Source organism: Oryx dammah, unplaced genomic scaffold, assembly GCF_014754425.2.
Source record: "Oryx dammah isolate SB20612 unplaced genomic scaffold, SCBI_Odam_1.1 HiC_scaffold_29, whole genome shotgun sequence".
Lineage (NCBI taxonomy): Eukaryota > Metazoa > Chordata > Mammalia > Artiodactyla > Bovidae > Oryx > Oryx dammah.
Genome location: NW_024070213.1, coordinates 88,811,678 through 88,824,838, shown reverse-complemented (window position 1 = coordinate 88,824,838; position 13,161 = coordinate 88,811,678). Strand labels below are relative to the sequence as shown.

The 13,161-nt window shown below is 49.0% G+C and overlaps 1 protein-coding gene across 2 annotated transcripts in view; it reads left to right on the top strand.

The window, feature by feature from the left end:
- The window catches only part of GALNT6 (polypeptide N-acetylgalactosaminyltransferase 6), a 39,519-nt gene that overhangs the window by 7,562 nt on the left and 18,796 nt on the right, over nucleotides 1–13,161 (top strand). For both annotated transcript variants that reach the window (XM_040234166.1, XM_040234167.1), the window contains exons 2-4: nucleotides 763–988; nucleotides 4,737–5,330; nucleotides 7,622–7,794. In XM_040234166.1, coding sequence (XP_040090100.1) covers nucleotides 4,840–5,330; nucleotides 7,622–7,794 — 664 coding nt within the window. In that variant the 5' untranslated portion in view covers nucleotides 763–988; nucleotides 4,737–4,839. The remainder of the gene's footprint in view (nucleotides 1–762; nucleotides 989–4,736; nucleotides 5,331–7,621; nucleotides 7,795–13,161) is intronic.

Below are 13,161 nucleotides of genomic sequence, written 5' to 3'. Positions count from 1 at the left end.
TTACTCTATATATGTATGTGTAATTAACCAAAATGAAATTTTAACAAAACAATACTTACTCATATTACCTGTGATGTAATTGGTTTTTTTTGCTCTAGTCTAGTCTGATCTTTTAAATAATTTTTTTCCATGCTGATTTGCAACACTTTAAATGTATTTCACAGTCCTGTAATGAGTTGCAATCAACGGTTTGATAGACATTGGACTGGGTGAAGCCTCAATTCCCTTATACCAGTGACAAAAGGTAAATTTGTATTCTGACTGGTGTGACCAGGAAAACAGGTCCAATTTGTTCAGTCTAGAAAGTGTTCCCAGAATGAGAGGATTTCTGGTATCATCTCAGTACTAAAATCAAGATGGTCTGATGTTTTGCAATCCCAAGGGTGGCTGGAGGAAAGAGTTGGGAATGAAAGTTTAGCAGCAGCAGGAGGGAATGAGTGGTTGAGGGCCTTGGGCATACTTGCCAGTGGACCTCTTGGCCAGTCAGAAGCTGGACCCTGTGAAGCCCTGCTCTTGACAAAGGACTGTGTGCGATAGGGGCTGTTGCTCCCCCAAGTCTGCTGGCCTCCCCGACCTTGCCAGCCACACTTCTGGTAATCGTCTCCTACGCAGAGAGCAGAAATCCTGAAAGCCACAGTCTTCTGACTTACACTGGATTTTGTGTCCCTTCGAAGAGACTCTTTCCCATCGCCTGCATGCCAAGCAAACAAACCAGAGTCCCTTACTGCCAAGGCTAATCACAGGTGTCTTGTTTCATTTCAGGATGTGGTTAGTACCTTGAGGAACTGCAAGCACCAGAGAGAAAGCCTTAGACAGCCAGGCTGGATTGAGAGAGCAGATGCCTGGGAAGAGCTCAGTTTAACCCCAAGTCTCTCTTTAGGAGGGAACAAAGGAACAAAGGTGAATCACACTGTGATGCCAAGACGAGGGAGTTGGAGTGACCTGGGTGATTCTGAGTGAGTCAGTCAGGGAGGCCTTCCTGGAGGAGGTGAGTCTTAAGCACTTGGCAGCATCTGATAACTAAATTTTGTAGGCATATGTCGTTTTATTGTGCTTTACTTCATCTTGCTTCACAGATACAACATTTTTTAACAAATCAAAGGTTTGTGGCGACCCTATATCCAGCAAATCTATCTCTGAAATGTTTCCGGAAGTGTTATTTTTTCATTAAAGTATGTACTTTTTTTTTTTTTTTACATAATGCTATTGCACACTTAGTAGACTACAGTAGGGTATAAACATAACTTTTATATGTCCTGGGAAACCAAAAAATTGTGTGACCCACTTTCTTGCCATGGTCTGGAACTGACTGCACAGGTTATGCCTGTACCATGCCTTTGTTTCTAACTGTGCTCCCTCTTTCTTGTTGGAGCGGAAGGTAGACAGACAAAGTGTCAGGCGAGAGGCCACATTCAGATGGTTCAACCCTGTTGTAGCAAGCACTTCCCCATTCTGCGTTGCTCGGTCTGTGCTTAGCTGGGGCAGTTGTAGAATTGATGAGATGTCAAGTTCAGGCATCAACCAGCCTAGCAACCCCTAGACAGGACACCACCTCTACATTGAATCTCCATTTCCTCCTTGAAGCCTTCTTCAAGCCAGCGGGGTACTGTCCTTGTCTGTGCTCTTACACAGTTCAAATTGTATTACTTTTTGAATAATGTTGTCAGGGTTCAAAGTGCAAAAGGGTATTTAGAAATAGATTTTTTTTCTGCTCCTATTCCCTCTTGGGACCGGTGCTCCCTGAACCCAGTGCCACCAGTTCTTGGTTAGCACTCCAACTAGATTTTAAAATCTGGCGGGGAAAGAGGTGGTCTCACACCTCTCTGTGTCCCTCTGTGTCCCAGCCAGGATGAACTGTCCCGCCTCATCACCCAAGGAAGTTCCCCTAGCACCACCCCTCCCTCCTCATCCGCACTGCTGCTATTTTGGGTCAGACGCCCCTAGTTCCTCTTAACTGGCCATCCAGCTGCCAGTCAGGTGCATCTCCTAGACACCCTCCACCAGCTGTCACACTACTCTTCTTGTAATGTTGGCCTCCCACTAATCTTTACTGCTTCCCATGCCTCGGGTCAAGGGCAAACTCTTTGCTTTCATGACTTGGTTTCCAGCCACCTCTCCAGACCACCTGCTACTTCCATCAGGCTTCATACTCCCACCAAACCAAATTCCTTGGAGTTCTCTGATGGATCATGCTGTCTCCTGCATCTAGGGCTTTCTATATATTGTTCCCTCTGCCTGAAATGTGCTCACGTCACCAGCCAACTCCTACTTGTGGGTTAGGGCTCAGCCCAAGTTTCTCTCCAGAGGGACTTAACGAACATCACCCTCCCCAACTCAGTGAGTTTACTGCATCCTCTCTCCCTCTGTCCCCAAGGATGCCTCTCTCAGGCTGGGTGCCTCTCTGCTTAAAATTTGACTCCCCCAACTGACTGTACTCTCCTTGAATGCTGGGCTCTCTGCATAGGAGACCAGAAGTGTGACTGGCAAGGTCAGGGAGGTCACCAGACTTGGGGGAGCAACAGCCCCTATTGCACACAGTCCTTTGTCAAGAGCAGGGCTTCGCATGGTCCTCCCCGCAGTGAAGCTTGCTCACCTTCTGGCTGGCCACCATCTGGCAGAGTACCTGGCATAAAGCAGGAATTCACTCAATACTGGCAGGATCAACAAATCTCCTCTATCTCCCAGACAATACCTAATATAAAATAGATGCTCGAAAAGATTTAATCTTACTCGATTTTTGATGCTGCTGCTGAATCTTTTTTTTTTTTTTGCAAAAAGCACTCAACATGTTTATATACAGCTGCTGCTTCTGCTGCTGCTAAGTCGCTTCAGTCGTGTCCGACTCTGTGCGACCCCATAGATGGCAGCCCACCAGGCTCCGCCATCCCTGGGATTCTCCAGGCAAGAATACTGGAGTGGGGTGCCATTGCCTTCTCCTTATATACAGCAGGCACTTAAAATGTTTCTCTATACAGTAGATACTCAACATATTTGTGAGAAGTAGGTGCTTAGGTATATTTGCTGTATATAGTAGGCACTCAGCACATGCTTGCTATGTATATGGTAGGCATTCAGTTGTGTCTCTCTACAGGCAGAAATTCAATGTGCTTGCTACACACAAAGGTGCTTGCTTCATGCTTGCTGTTTACAGTAGGTGCACAATTTCAGCTTCCTGTGCACAGCAGATACTTAGTGTCTGTTTGCTATGTGCATGAATCCGAGGTTTTAAAAAAGAACATCTCCCCCCCTGCCCAGAGTGACCCCTGTTCCCACTTGACATCATGACGGCCACATGTGCCCCAAGTGGACCCAAGTGACTCCAAACACTGGGCTTCTCCACAGGCAGCAGCTCGTGTGTTTACCACAGCTCAACTGAAGTTCCTTGTAAGTAAGACAGAGTAATGAGTGTGGCTTTGGCCAAAGACCAGTTGCCTGAGGATAATTGCTGGGAAACTGAGCAGCAATTTATTAACGACAACCATCGAAATAACTGAGGGCTTGGTCTGTGCCAGACACTAGGCTGAGTATTTTATATACATTATTTCTGACTTAATCCTCACACCCGCTGTGGGTTAGGTATTAGTGACTCCCACTTTATAGATGAGGAAGTTGAGGCTTAGAGAGATTAAGTCATGTGCTGAGGGTCACACAGCTACTACTGATAAAAACTAACACTTTTTGAGCATTGACTGGGTGCAGAGACTGCTAAGCTTTTCCAGGAATTATTTTATTGAACTTAATCCTTACAACAAACAACTCTAGGAGGTAGGTGCTATTACTGTTAGAAGCTGCAGATCTAGAATTTGTGCACAGATCTGTTGCCACCAGCATCTAGTGCTTACCCCATGAGCCTTATACTTGCAGAACTGTCTACAGAAAGTTTTGCAAACACTCTTCCTCTGAGCCTGGTACCACATACATGAGGGTAGATGCTCAGGGCCATGGTCCTGCCTGGAATGTGCTGTCATTAGAATCTTAGATTTTAAAATTGTTTTTAATTTTTTTAATTAAATATGAGTAGATACAGAAAATATTGATAAAATATGCATAGGGTATAAAGAATAGCAGTGCTGCCAGCAGCCACCATTCACTTTTTTAAAAAAAGCTTATTTTGAAGTCCCCCTATGTGCCTTTATGCCCATGTCTTTCCTCCCTCTTCAGAAACTTCTGGTTTTTTTTTCACTCAACTTTGCATCTGTGTTGTGGCATGTGGAAACAGTACACCATCACGGTTGTGCAGTCCATGTGCTGTGGATATTTCACACTCTTTATTCATTATAACGCAGATAAGACATTTGGATTATTTCTAATTTTTGCCTTTTTTGTGCCTACGACTAGAAATGTTCTTGTGCATGCCTTTGGGCATATGTTTATCTGAGACATAAAATCAGGCAGGAGAGGAATTGCAGGGCTCATAGGGTGTGAACATTTTAAACTTTTCTAGAAAAAGACAGATTGTTTCAAAAAGTGGTTACATTGATTAGATTTCTTCATGCAGCGTTTCAATGTTCCAGTTTTTCTAGGTCCATGAATGTCAGAATCTTAGGGCAGAAAAGACACAGGGTCCATTTTCCTTATTATCTGGATGGAGACAGTTTAGGTGCAGACAAGTAACGTGATTGGACTAAGGTGATGTCACCATTCAGCAGCAGAGCCTGGACAAGAACCCGCAAATCCCCTGACTCCCTTCCTCCACCTGCCTTGGCTCATTTCTCTCTCTCATCCCCCCTTCTCAGGCCGAGGCCCCAGGGTGTGGCCACCACGACACCTCGAGCTGTTTCCAGGGCCAGGCGCAGCAGTCGGAGCTGACTCAGCCGGGGTCCCCATCGGTTCCAGAGGATGAGGCTGCTCCGCAGACGCCACATGGCTGTGCGCCTGGTCATGGTGGGCAGCGCCTTCGTGCTCTTTCTCTTCATCCTGCAGAGGGACGTAAGTGGCAGGGAGCAGGCCACAGAGAAGCCATGGCTGAGGTCCTTGGTGAGCCAGAAGGACCACGTCCTGGACCTCATGCTGGGGGCCGTGCACAACCTCAGGGACTCGATGCCCAAGTTCCAGATCAGGGCTCCGGAGCCCCAGCAGACACTGGCCTCCACCAACCAGTCCTGCCTCCCAGGTTTCTACGCCCCAGCTGAGCTGAAGCCATTCTGGGAACGGCCGCCACAGGACCCCAATGGCCCTGGGGCAGATGGGAAAGCATTTCAGAAGAAAGAGTGGACGCCCCAGGAGACCCAGGAAAAGGAAGAGGGCTATAAGAAGCACTGCTTCAATGCCTTTGCCAGTGACCGCATCTCCCTGCAGAGGGCCCTGGGGCCGGACACCCGACCCCCTGAGTAAGTAGCACCGCATCCCGGGGTGAGGCCAGGATTCTGCCAAAGGCGTGGCTGGTATGTCCACAGCCAGTGTAAAGGGCTGACACAGATTTTATTTTATATCAATATTTATTTATTTATTTGGCTGTGTCAGGTCTTTGTTGCGGCGCTCCAGCTCAGCAGTTGTGGCATATAGGCTTGGTTGCCCCAAGGCATGTGGGATCTTAGTTCCCCAACCAGGGATCAAACCTGCATCCCCTGCATTGGAAGGTAAATTCTTAACCACTAGACCACCAGGGATGCCCCTGACAGGGATTTTAGAATGTGGGCAAGGGTTTCCTCTAAGCCCTCATTTCTTCTCCTGAGCCATTGTCGTTATCCCAGGGGTTGGGATTCAGGGGCATCATGGTCAGGACAGAGTCTCAGGGAGACCTGTGAGAGTGAAAAACAATTGTGAAAGTAACAGGATCCAGAAAAAGGAACTCCTGACGGGGACCACAGCAGGCCAAGGGGTGATTAGGAGTGCCTGACTGCAGCACACAGACTCGGGGGCTTTGCCCTCTGCCGAGAGGCTGGAGACTGCAGGACTCTGCCGCTGAGCTCCTAACAAAGGACATTTTCCGAAAGCTGCCCTGGTGGTCAGGATTGCTGCTCACCTCCTGGTTTCTTTCAGTGAAGACTCATAGGGCCAGGAACTCATTCCAACCAATTATTTGAACCTGTTTATACTTTCAGTCCTGGGCAGTGAACCAGCTCTTAGATCTTTGAGCTGAAGCCACTCAGTCTGTGTTCTTACTGGCCTCCCGTCAAAGGTTTTGTGTCTTTCTCGTCTAGACGTCATTCCCAACTCAAGAGGAATACCGTTTTGGGCCTTTTCTCACATGGCAATTAGGGACTTCCCCAGTGGCTCAGCCACAAAGGGTCTGCCTGCAACACAAGAGGTGCAGGAGGCCCAGGTTCCATCCGTGGGTCAGGAAGCTCTGCTGGAGCAGGAAATAGAAACGCACTCCAGGACTCTTCCCTGGAGAATCCCGTCGACAGAGGTGGGCTGCAGTCCATGGCATCTCAATGACTAGGATGCGACTGAGCATCCATCCCTACACATGGCAGTTTGCATTCTCAGGTTCATGATTCTTTAGGGCTGTGAACCTGGAGTTCCTCAGACTTGGACCAAGTATTAGAGGCCTAGAACGTGGAGCCACCCTGAGTTACCAGGACTCCTCACAGGGAAGGGCAGTGGGCCTGAGGGCAGCCAGTGGAGGAGGTCTGGGAGTCTTCTCTGGAGGGCCGCTGAGAAATCTCTCTGACCAGCAGAGGGAGTTTAAAAAGGGCCTTTAGAGACTTCCCTGGCAGTCTAGTGGCTGAGACTCCCCGCTCCCAATGTAGGGGGACCAGGTTCAATCCCTGGTCAGGGAACTAGATCTCATATTCTGCAACTAAGATGAAAGATCCTGTATGTTGCACCTTAGACCCAGTGTAGCCAAATAAATAAATAAGTACTATTTTAAAAGAAAGAAAGAATGATTTAGGCCGCACAGTTCCTTGAGATCCAGCACTGACACATTCCCACCCCCACCTGAGAGGGTGTGTCGGGGAGGGAGGCAGTGCCGCCTAGTGCCCCAGAGTGGTTGGAGCGGATGAGGATAGAGGAGAGTCCCAGGAAAGTGTTTGTGATAATAGTATCGAATTACAGGGGATGCATGAGGAAATGGGTTCCAGTGGAACCGTTCACTGTAAAGAGCAAAGCCTTTCTTTCCCTCTCACTGAATATGGAATTTGTAGTCACTTTTTCCAGATGTCAGAGTTGCCCTTTGTAACTTTCCCTCTGGGACCTCAGGTGGGGGAAATAGGCTTTGGGTTTTTTTTTGTGGGGGGGGACCGTCTGTTTTTTGCCATGCTGGGTCTTAGTCGCTATACACAGGATCTTTGATCTTAGTTGTGGCATGAGGGACATCTCAGTTATGGCACGCAAACTCTTAGCTGCAGCATGTGCGAGATCTAGTTCCCCGACAAGGGATCGAGCCCAAGCCCCCTGCGTTGGGAGTGCAGATTCTCAGCCACCGGACCACCAGGGAAGTCCCGAGACACAGGTTTTGGACTGGGTTGGTTAGCACCTGTGCAGAGGCTTAGAGTAGGTGGCAAATAGTGGATAAGCTGGAAAAAGCATGCCGCTATTCCCAGCTCCAAAGGGGAATGTAGGGTGGGGTTTCCGAGGAGCAGAGAGTGCTTATAGGAATCTGTGGACAGAGCCCTCCCCGCCCCCGGAACTACCGGGGGCCCGGAGAGCTGTATCTGCACTTCCGTCCTTGCAGGTGTGTCGACCAGAAGTTCCGGCGCTGCCCCCCGCTGCCTGCCACCAGCGTCATCATTGTGTTCCACAACGAGGCCTGGTCCACACTGCTGCGGACGGTGTACAGCGTCCTGCACACCACCCCTGCTATCCTGCTGAAGGAGGTCATTCTGGTGGATGATGCCAGCACAGATGGTGAGGCTAGGAGGCCCCTGAGGGGGGGCCTGGGGTCTCCCCTGGTACTCTGGGAAAGAGGGCCTGCCGGTGCTCCCAAGGGAGCAGACACTGCCTCGTGGCCTGTTGTGTGGCATCCCAGCTCATCGTAAAGGTCAGGAGCAGGAAGAAGGCACGTGGGTGCTAGGGGGCAGGTAGGCCACATTCCTGAACTTGATTTGCATTTGACCCCTAAAGTTCCAAAAGCTTAGCTGTTCTGGCCTCAAGGCTTCCCTTAGAGCTGCCAAGCCCAACCCCAATTCAGAAATGCTGACGGTGGGGACGGGCCCTCCCCTCTGTTTCCCACCTACTGGACCGTTCTTTTGCTCTTGAAGATTCCATCTCAGAAGCCCTTCGTTGTAGTTGGTAATAGGCAAGTGAGTTTGCTCACCAAACTTCCACAGTTCAAAGCATTTCCACAAATATCTGCTGAGTTATTTGCGCCTGGTGCTGCCTCAGGCGTAGGAGATGACATGACAAATGACAAATTAGACAGATCTCGTCCCGAGTAGGCTAACAGCCCTCATAGTCAGATGACTCCTTACAGCACCAGCTATGGTGGTGTGACCTGGAACACACCCTAACGGGCATGAGAGGACACGGAATTCAGAGTCCAACACCCAGGAACTCAAATCCTAGCTCTGACTTTTCCTAGCTCTGTGACCTTGGGCAAAATACTTAGCCTCTCTGAACTTCCATCCTCACATTGTTTTTCTTTTTTCAAATATTTATTTATTTGCCTGTGCCAGCTCTTAGTTGAGCATGCAGATCTTTAGTTGCAGCATGTGGGATCTAGTTCCTGATCAGGGATCAAACCTAGGACCCCTCCATTTGGAATGTGGAGTCTTAACCACTGGACCACCGTGGAAGTCCTTCAGTCCCTTCTTCTAAAAATGAAGATAACTGACTCCCTTGCAAGGTGGACAAGCGATCAGAGATAGATGGTAAATGAGATCGTTCGTGTGCTGTGGAGTACTTGTTTCCAGTAAGAGCTCCATATGCATTCAGTTCAGTTCAGTTCAGTTCAGTCGCTCAGTCGTGTCCGACTCTGTGACCCCATGAATCTCAGCACGCCAGACCTCCCTGTCCATCACCAACTCCTGGAGTTCACTCAAACTCACATCCATCGAGTTGGTGATGCCTTCCAGCCATCTCATCCTCTGTCGTCCTCTTCTCCTCCTGCCCACAATCCCTCCCAGCATCAGAGTCTTTTCCATGAGTCAACTCTTTGCATGAAATGGCCAGAGTACTGGAGTTTCAGCTTTGGCATCATTCCTTCCAAAGAACACCCAGGACTGATCTCCTTCAGAATGGACTGGTTGGATCTCCTTGCAGTCCAAGGGACTCTCAAGAGTCTTCTCCAACACCATAGTTCAAAAGCTTCAATTTCTCGGTGCTCAGCTTTCTTCACAGTCCAACTCTCACATCCATACATGACCACAGGAAAAACCATAGCCTTGACTAGATGGACCTTTGTTGGCAAAGTAAAGTCTCTGATTTTGAATATGCTATCTAGGTTGGTCATAACTTTTCTTCCAAGAAGTAAATCTCTCTTAATTTCATAGCTGCAGTCACCATCTGCAATGATTTTGGAGCCCCCCCAAACAAAGTCTGACACTGTTTCCACTGTTTCCCCATCTATTTCCCATGAAATGATGGGACCAGATGCCATGATCTTAGTTTTCTGAATGTTGAGCTTTAAGCCAACTTTTTCACTCTCCTCTTTCACTTTTGTCAAGAGGCTTTTTAGTTCCTCTTCACTTTCTGCCATAAGGATGGTGTCATCTGCATATCTGAGGTTATTGACGTCTCTCCCAGCAATCTTGATTCCAGCTTGTGCTTCTTCCAGCCCAGGGTTTCTCATGATGTACTCTGCATATAAGTTAAATAAGCAGGGTGACAATATACCGCCTTGACATACTCCTTTTCCTATTTGGAACCAGTCTGTTGTTCCATGTCCAGTTCTAACTGTTGCTTCCTGACCTGCATATAGGTTTCTCAGGAGGCAGGTCAGGTGGTCTGGTATGCCCATGTCTTTCAGAATTTTCCAGTTTATTGTGATCCACACAGTCAAAAGCTTTGGCATAGTCAATAAAGCAGAAATAGATGTTTTTCTAGAAGTCTCTTGCTTTTTAGATGATCCAGTGGATGTTGGCAATTTGATCTCTGGTTCCTCTGCCTTTTCTAAAACCACCTTGAACCTCTGGAAGTTCACAGTTCACGATACTGCTGAAGCCTGGCTTAGAGAATTTTGAGCTCATTTTATTCTTTGTATGGGAGCAGTGCACTGTGGGAGATGTTATTTCTGTGTGGCCTCGCTGAGACGTCCACATTGGATTAGAGCTTCACCTGAAAGCCCAAGTGTCCAGGGAGAGAAGAGGTGTTTCAGGGCAGCCCCAGAAGAGAAAACAGCATCAGCAGAGCTCGAGAGACATTGGTATTTGTGCTGTAGGAAATGACACTAAAAAGATGTTGAATGAAATCCTTGCATGCATGCTAAGTCGCTTCAGTCATGTCCAACTCTTTGCGACCTCATGGACTGTGGCCCGCCAGGCTCCTCTGTCCATGGGATTCTCCAGGCAAGAATACTGGAGTGGGTTGCCATGCCCTCCTCCAGGGGATCTTCCCAACGCAGGGACTGAACCTGTGTCTCTTATGTCTCCGGCATTGGCAAGCAGGTTCTTTACCACTGGTGCCTCCTGGGAAGCCTGAATGAAATCCACACCGTGCTGAAAGTATTTATTTAGGGGGAGGAAAATGAATCATTGAAGGTGCTTAAGCTGGAGAGTGACCTGGTCTCAGAAAGGTGGCAGCTTTGGGGAGGGTGATTGTCAGGAAGAGAAGCAGAGGACCCGAGTCCAAAGAGGAAGTCCTCACAGTCACTCATGCATGGGATGCCGGGGCCAGAACTAGAAAAGCACTGTAGGACCCCTGCAGCAGTAGACTGGGGTCCTCTAGGAGTTGCGCCTTCCTCCCAGGTGGCAAGTGGGGTCTGGGCTCTCCCAGTTTGGCTTCCTGTGCCCGTGCTCCCATATTGAAGGCAGGAACCATAGGCTTCCTCCGGCAGCCCAGCTGCTGATGCACCCTTTCCTTCCCCAAACCCCCTCCTTCCCCCCGGGAAAGAGGACTAGAGCCAGGGAGGACAGAGGGAGGAGGCACTGAGTATGGCTCTGTGAGCCGATTTCCTCTGGAAGCTCCCACTTTCCTGGGAAGGGCAGACAAGTATCAGAGATGCATGAAAGGGTCTGGTGGACAGGGAGCAGAGAGATGAGCTTGTGGAAAGGCAGGGGCAGAGAGTCTGGCAGAGAGGGTTGGAACTTGGGAGTGGCCTCTGGTGAATCTTGGGAGCAGTAGAATTGTTGTAAGGAACGGGAACCAGTGTATCCGTCGCCCTTCAGCTCAAACTGTGCTGTCTTGTAACCCTTATTCCCATGACCCTGAGTGGCCTGTCCCTCAGAAGTTTCTCGCCTTAAATCACATCTGGTGGAGTCTTCTAAACTATCTCAGCTTGTCACTCAGAATTGTGTAAGTAAAAGGCACACTGCCCAGCTGGGTGACTCCTCGGACCAGGCCAGCCAATGACATAGTACCAGGCTGGCATGGGCAGTTTCAGAGAGGCAGAGTGGCCTGTGCCTATTAGGGAGACTTGGCAGTAGCTACTCCAAACAGCCTGCCCTCTCAGGCCACCAGACATATTCCCATTCCTTCTGGTGGTCTCTCCCTTCTTGCCCTGGACTGTCTCATAGAGTCGAGTCCAGCATCTCAGAATCACCTGTCTGAAAAATCAGAACCAGCCATTGTTATTTTCTTGGGTCCTGGCCTCCTTTGACAATCTGTTAAAAGCTATGCCCTTCTCTCCAGAGGGCTTCCCAGGTGGCTCAGTAGGTAAGGAATCTTCCTGCCATGCGAGAGTCACAGGGGATGCGGGTTTGGTCCCTGGGTTGGGAAAATCCTCTGGAGGAGGTCATGGCAACCAACTCCAGTATTCTTGCCTGGTAAATCCCATGAACAGTGGAGCCTGAAGGGCTGCAGTCCATGGGGTGCCAAAGAGTCAGACATGACTGAAGCAACTAAGGACGCAGGCACTCCCTGGAATAGCACACAGCTGCCACAAGGGTGCACACACCCACATTTGTGCATGTGATTTAGGGAGTTTGTGGACCCCAAGATAAACTACCGTACCTTGAGGGCTTTGAGGCTTTAGAGAGACTTTCAGCAAAGAAAGAAAAATATCCTCAGATCCACGATAACCTCTGCAGCCATAGCGGGATAAAGTTCGCCACACAGCTGACCGTTTGATCAGATTAACTGGCTCTCATTACACACACAAGGGCTGTGTCTGTGCTGAAATTCAATGTCCAGACTCTCTGTCCTCCTGTCCAGGCACCCAGCAGCATGGTTTGAGCACAAGTGTACAGGCATTTGATATTGGGGGGCAGGTATCAGAAAGAGGTCTGGAGCTCGGCTGAAGACCTGGCTCAGTCGTACCTCACAGTCCTTTCCCAGGCACAGGCTTCCCTCCTGCATGGCCAGGTCAGCACCTGAGGCCCACCCCCTGATCTGGCATGTTTCACGAGCTCCCAAAAACTGGCCTTTCCAAGCCTGTCAATCCACCGTGCTCCCAACAGGACCTCCCTTGTCCAAAGCCCTGCTCTGCCCCAGATGGGGAGGCTGAGGCAGGGAACTTATGCTGCCCTCATGTGGGAGTTCACTAAATAAGGGGGAGGAATTTAGACACTTACCAGGGACCCAGAGAGCTGAGCAGAAATAAGAGCAGGATGACTGCAGAGATGTGAGCAAGGAGGCAGAAACAGCACTGGTAGAAACTGAGCTTACAGAGGTGAACAGAGCTGAATCACAAGACCTTTGCAAGCAGTAGTCAGTGTTTGGATTTGGTAATGTGGTAAAATGTGGTAAAATATACATAAAATTTACCATCTTCCCCATTTTTAAGTGTGCCATTCAGTGGCATTAAACACATTCTCATTGTTGTAAAACCATCGCCACAACTCCTTCATTTTCCCAAACTGAAACTCTGCGCCCATTAAACAATAACTCCCTATTCCAAGCACCCCAGCCCTTGGCAACCCCCATTCCACTTTCGGTCTAGGAATTTGACTACTCTCGATATCTTGTATAAGTGGAATCGTGCAGTTTGTGACCTCTGGTGTCTGGCTTATTTCACTAAGCATAACATCTTCAAGGTTCATCCATGTTGTGATATGTCAGAATTTGCTTCCTTTTTAAGACTGGAAAAGGGCACGACAGATCCACTCCAGCATTCTTGCCAGGAGAATCCTATGGACAGAGGAGCCTGGTGGGCTACAGTCCATGGGGTCTCAAAGAGTC